We start from the raw sequence: 5996 nt of genomic DNA, 5'->3' as shown, positions 1-5996 counted from the left end.
TTCCCCGGGGGCAGCTGAGGGTTTGCCCAGCCTAATTCCTTCACCTCCTTATTTTCAGAGGTCTTCATGTGCTCCCAGTGAGCACTTGGTTGTGTTGCCTGGCGAAGAACCTGCAAAGCCCCTGCACTGGGGAGCCAAATGCCAGCACAAATGGTTTTCCAACTGGTTAATGAAGTTGTGGTGTTATCCTCCGAGTGGAGGCGTTATCCTCGGAGATGCTCTTTTCTGCCCAGGTACTCCTGGGGACTGGTAGGAAAAAGGTCCCCTGATATCAAGACTTTTCCAGTTTCAGAAGAGAGACCAAGATTTTTCTTCTTTCAAATGTGATTTTGTGCTGTTGGAGAATGTGGACCTGTTCAGTTTTAGACACCTTACAGGGAATTGAATTTTCAGATTGTGAGTGCCTAATACATCTGAAATTAGTTTTTCTTCTTTAACTTCTGTCCTCTTCTTGTCACCCTGAAAATGTATTCCCCAATTTCGCTAAAAGTACTTGAAAATCAAGGGCAAGTCTGTGTGTGAGGTAATCCAACAGGAAGAATGTATGAGGATATTAAAATCACCATTTTGATTCATGGGGAAACTCAAGTAATAAGAACTAATTTTTCACCAACTGCAGTAGAACAGAAAATAAGCTTGCAAACTGCTTGTCTGGAGTTATTCCTTTGCAACACTACAGTACAGAGGAGAAGGCGCTACTAAAGCTGATGCGTTCACCGGATTTCTTTGTGCAAAGAATTGCATTTCACAATGCAGTTTTCATAATGTAAATATCTGTATCATATCATACTCAATGTTTCTTTTTTAGAAACATAATTTTTCCTTTAATTTCACGGGCTTTCAGAATGTGAGCTGAACGCACAAGCTGGTTAATATTTCTGGTGTCTAGTTACACATTGAGGAAATCTATGCTTTGATTATGGTTTGCATCATACTTTAGTTATTACAGCACTTTAATGTTGGTACAGTTTGTCAGGATGTAGAAAGTGGTCTCTATATGTGGAAATAGATCCAAAATATGTTTGGCAAGAGAGCAAAACCAAAAGGAAGGGGAAAAAATTACCAGTAAGTGCCAAACTTGAAGAAAATTTTAATCCAAATCTAAAAACAAACTGCACTTTCAAGTTTTTTTTTCTCCCATCTCCTTGTCATTTTTTATCCACTAGAAAGGAAATGAATTACATCTGTATTTGAAAGACATGAACTTGTGTGCCTTTTGTCTTACTACCATACACTGTTTCCAGTCTCCTTAGTACTTGGCTTCCAGTTTTCCATCTTTCCTGATTTTTATGAATAGGAACTATTTAGGTGTTATAGGAACATTTGCCTTGCAATTAGTGCTTGGGGCTTAAATTCAGGAGGCTCATCTCTTTATTGGGACCTCTTGCACAGTGTAGACATGTTGCTTAATTCTATGATTACCTACTTGTAGCTTAGGAACAGTAAAAATTCTTTTCCCCCTTACCTTTATCACTGGTGCAGTGGATAAGTAGAGCTGGGTGAAAACAACATAATCCATTAAAAAGAAAGCTTTTCCCACCTTGCTCAAAACCCAGAGGGAAGCTAATTTTTTTCTTTTGTGAAGCATTTTCCTCTACAATTATTCCTGTAATCAAGATGTATTTTCAAAGGAAAAATATATTCATTAAAATTTTTCAGCTGTCTCGTAAGTTCTTCAGGGTATATCTTTCCCTTATTCTATCTCTATAGGTACAACACCTAGCTCTGGGCTGCTAGCTGGTCATTAGTATAAATGAATAATAAATTTAAACAAGAAATCTAAGATGACTATTTAAAAAATGACAGTGATTCAATTTCATCCCCAAACTAGTGAACACTGCAAGTTAGAGGGGTAATATCAAGGAAAGTCCTCCTCTGTACTTGCTGTTTCTTATACTCTTCCAAAGTATCTGACACTGCCGTGTGTCAGACACATGTCGTGGGATCAGACGGACACTTTGTGTGACCCTACTGATTCTCATTCTATTTATGTTATCTTCCAAATAAATTTGACCTTTGTATATATCAGCTAACATGCTAAGTCATTACAGTTTTTCAATACCGAGCTGTGTTATTTGTGTATACAGTTAGGCATGTAATTGCTCATTTAACTACTTTCAAACTCTACATAAAACATAAAAAAAAATAGGTTAAAAGGAGCAGACAAACTGTAGTATTCATTTCACTCTCTTAGATTGATGTCTTGCCTGAAATCGTTGATGCTGTGGAGGGGAAGGCAGAGGTGTTCCTAGATGGTGGTGTGAGAAAAGGCACAGATGTTCTGAAAGCGTTAGCTCTTGGTGCCAAAGCTGTATTCATCGGAAGACCTCTCATCTGGGGCTTGGTTTATCAAGTAAGTCAGAAATTTCTGGTTTTAGACCTCTAGACTCGCTGTTTAGCCTCAGTGTATGCATGTAAGGTATATGTGTGCACACAGGGACGTATGAGTGATGGTGTCTGTGTATATTCAGACTATCTAACACAAAATTTGCTATGACAAGCACACAGGAGCTATGGTTGTGCATAAAACTTTGTTGGCAGATGTATACATGTCTGTATCTACCCCCACAAGCTATATCTATGCATAATAGTACCTATTGTCTACTAATCTCCTAGGGTGAAGAAGGAGCAAAAGAAGTTCTCCAGATGCTGAAGGAAGAGTTTCGCCTGGCAATGGCACTGACAGGTGGGACATCAGTGTTTCCTCTCCATAGTAATCACCTCCGTTTCGCAATTCTTCATAGCTCTGAGCAAGACGCTGTAGTAACCCACAGAAGGGAGTTGCAGATATTTGCAGTAGAAACAGATTATGGAAATAGATGGGAAAAGGACTTGTTGTCCCTGTCTCATAGATGGGGAACTGAGTAGACTAAGTAAAACCAAGTAAAAATATGTTTCACGTGGAGAGCAATAAATCTGTAGAAAAGTAGTGGCAAATCCTTGTTCTCTAAGGGTGGATGTCATCTGACAGAATGTTGATTTCTATAGAGCAGAGAAAGAAAAGGCTTAGAGTGGGATAGAAAAGCAGGGGTTTCAACTGATACGTAACTTCTACTCTAGGATGCCACAGAGTAGAAGAAATTGGCAGGACGCTGGTACGAAGACATCAAGTATCACTCTCCAAGATTTAGGTCTGAAGGCTGTTGTACAAAAAAATATTAATCAGACAACAAGCAACTGCACTCGCTCTTGGATCTCATCCTGCAATCCTGACTGTCAGAAGCGGTGGTCTGTAGATCACTTGTTGAAGAAAGGACCTGCTTACATGTTCCTGTATTCTCCTAGGGAAAGCTGCTCCAATGGGAGCTGTGATTAGAAACGGGCCTTTATAGAAGACCAACATAGAAACTGTGAGGTGTTTTGCAACAAATGCTAGCATTAACTTATGTGCCTGGAAGTAACTTAGCTGTTAAAATAAAACTATAGACAGAAATGTTTTGATAGCAAACAGTTATGAAAATGCAGAAATTAAAAATTTGAAAGATACTTCTTGATCATTGTTTAGAGAAACTACATCATAGACCATAGAGATTAAATCTTGTTTTCTTAGGAATGCAAGCGTCATTTCCCTAGGGACTGTGTGCTATTCCTTCATAAGCATGTGGGCTTGTAGCATGTAGCTCTGAGAACTCTCAGTTGTAGAGAAACGAACAGCTAAACGAAACTGGAGAAGTTCAGCTGTTTTAGAGACACAAACCCATTTGCAATCAGACAACTGTTACTTATGTGCATCAGGTACAGGTCAGATCCTTGGCTGGTGCAAATCCTTGTAGCCCTGTTGCCTTCACCAAACTGTGCCAGCTGCACCCAGCCAGAGCTCCGAGTCACACTTTTCACTTGGATTCACTTGCTGACAATGGTGAGTGAAGCTGAAGCCACCTGGGAGAGTCCGTAGGCTTTGCACCTATGTGCAAAAGAGAAACTCGAATAATTGAGGTCTTAACTTGTGACTCAGAAAGATCCTAGTGGGTCTATTCAGTTTCCACGAACTGCCTTCGGACACATAAATCTTACCATTTCTCACTCTGCTTACAATGAGGATACATACATATAGAGGATCTGCTCATCTGTTCTCCGAACAATCAAAAGACGCACCGAACTCAGGAGAAATTTTGCAACTGTAAGGCATGAAGGAATAGCTTCATACTACAAAGTGACCTTTCCCAAAGTAGAGCAGGCAGAGGAGAGAAGACTCTACTTATCACCCACTAAGGGTGGCTCTTCATCTGTCTCAATTTTATGACAGATACAGCAATGTTACCGGGAGCAGGGAGAGGCCACTGCAGAAGAGTCTTGAAAAATCTTGTCGTGGAAATTTAGTGTTCATTTTTAAGGAGGATTTAAAAAAAAAAATAAAGTGCCTTGATTTCATTGTTCCACTGCCACTGATTATCACTGGCTTCACCATTTGTTTCCCATCACTGTCAGAAGGACTCATGCATTCTGACTCTCCCTTTTTGCTCTGTTTAAATTATCCCTTACTGAGCTTGAGAGGCAGCTTTGTCATAAAATGATGGAATATCATAATGTGAACTAAAACTGGGGCTGGAACTCAAAATGGGGAGAAAACCCAAAAGGCTGCATGCCTGCCCTCCAGTTGTAAGAATTGTACTCTTATTTACTGCAGAATATAGTGTGTTGTGTGAGGGTTGCGTAGCAACAAAATAAAGTTTATCTCTGTAAGGAAATATGAATGTTTCTCAGAGCACAGAGAAGCATAATTCCTACTGTTTACTGCACTTATCCTATCCGTTGCAATGTGGACTCTGTCAGATGTCAATTACAGACTAACTTCAGAAAGACTGTTTATTTTAGATAATATAAATGTTACTTAAAAGATAGGGGCATAATATCTTATGTTTACATGTTTAAGATCTATTTCTAAAGTTTAGAAGATGCAGTTTCCTGTCTTTGCCCCAACCAGATTCAAGGAAAGTTCTGTAATTCTGTGGTCCAGGACAAATTCTGATTTGTGAGGAAACCGGTTTCCTTACTTGTGCCTAATTTACTTTTTCTAGTTCCTCTAGAACTAATGGGTTTACGATGTATTTTCCTGCTTGTTATCTGAGAATTTCTGACTGCCTTCCAGTTCAAACCTAATAAGAATATACATGCATTAATAAACCAAAATTTGAGCCAAATACTGAAAAACTGGGAGATGGTGCTAACAGAAACAAAATTAATTTGCCTGATAGACTTCTGGTGTTAAATTATTTCACAGTGGTGGGAATATTCCTTGATTTTGGGACAATCAAACTGCTTCTGGGAATTGTTTTAAAAAAGGGTGGGGATTTTATTTGGATTTGGGTTAGGAAGCAGAAAGACTGAGTGCCCTCAACCATTTAAAAAGCTGAACATTGCCCAGGCTAAGAAAAATATCTACCTTGCAGTTTCTTCACTCATAGAAGCTGAGAAGAAAACATGGCACACAGGTGGTGGTGGTGGCAGTAGAACTTTCTGCAGTTCAGGAGGCCGTTTCTGAGGAAAATGTATGCAATATAACAGAAGAAAGTAAAAGGTCTTTGTTAGGTATGTTAAGTAGAAAAATATAATATTTATCAGATTTTTTTTGGAGAGAAAAGACACCAGAAACAAGTCTTGAAAGTAGGAAAGAGGAGGATCCTGTATTTTTTAGGAGAAAGCAGTACCACCCAAGAGGCTAAGATGTGAGGCAGGCTATATGTGGATTTCTCTGGTGCTGTCAGTTTAGAAGAATCCCTTTTCTAAAGTGTTCCTACAAAGTTGTCTCCCTGGCTCCAGTGAGGCTACAAAGGATTAAACCCAGTGAAGAGAATATGGAAGAGCTTTGATATGTAGAAACCACTCAGGAGATTTGGAGAGGCTTGGAACTTCAACAACTGGACTCCAGAGACCCATTTCTAGCAAGAAGTGCTAAAGAAGATGGTCTGCTTCAAAGTGATAAGGTCAGTGAAAGACTGTGACGTTGATGGACACGTGATAGAGCACAACAAGGCTGGATGAGCAGAGAGCTAATG

At 39.4% G+C, this 5996-nt stretch overlaps 1 protein-coding gene across 1 annotated transcript in view; it reads left to right on the top strand.

The window, feature by feature from the left end:
- The window catches only part of HAO1 (hydroxyacid oxidase (glycolate oxidase) 1), a 23887-nt gene extending 20756 nt beyond the window's left edge, over positions 1–3131 (top strand). The window contains exons 6-8 of the mRNA XM_009871789.1: positions 2195–2353; positions 2617–2686; positions 3061–3131. Of these exons, the coding sequence (XP_009870091.1) occupies positions 2195–2353; positions 2617–2686; positions 3061–3131 (300 nt within the window). The remainder of the gene's footprint in view (positions 1–2194; positions 2354–2616; positions 2687–3060) is intronic.
- The last annotated feature ends 2865 nt before the right edge of the window (positions 3132–5996 follow it).

This window comes from Apaloderma vittatum, unplaced genomic scaffold (assembly GCF_000703405.1).
Source record: "Apaloderma vittatum isolate BGI_N311 unplaced genomic scaffold, ASM70340v1 scaffold13146, whole genome shotgun sequence".
NCBI lineage: Eukaryota > Metazoa > Chordata > Aves > Trogoniformes > Trogonidae > Apaloderma > Apaloderma vittatum.
Note: the sequence above shows the minus strand (reverse complement) of the source record. Positions and strands in the feature narration are given on the sequence as shown.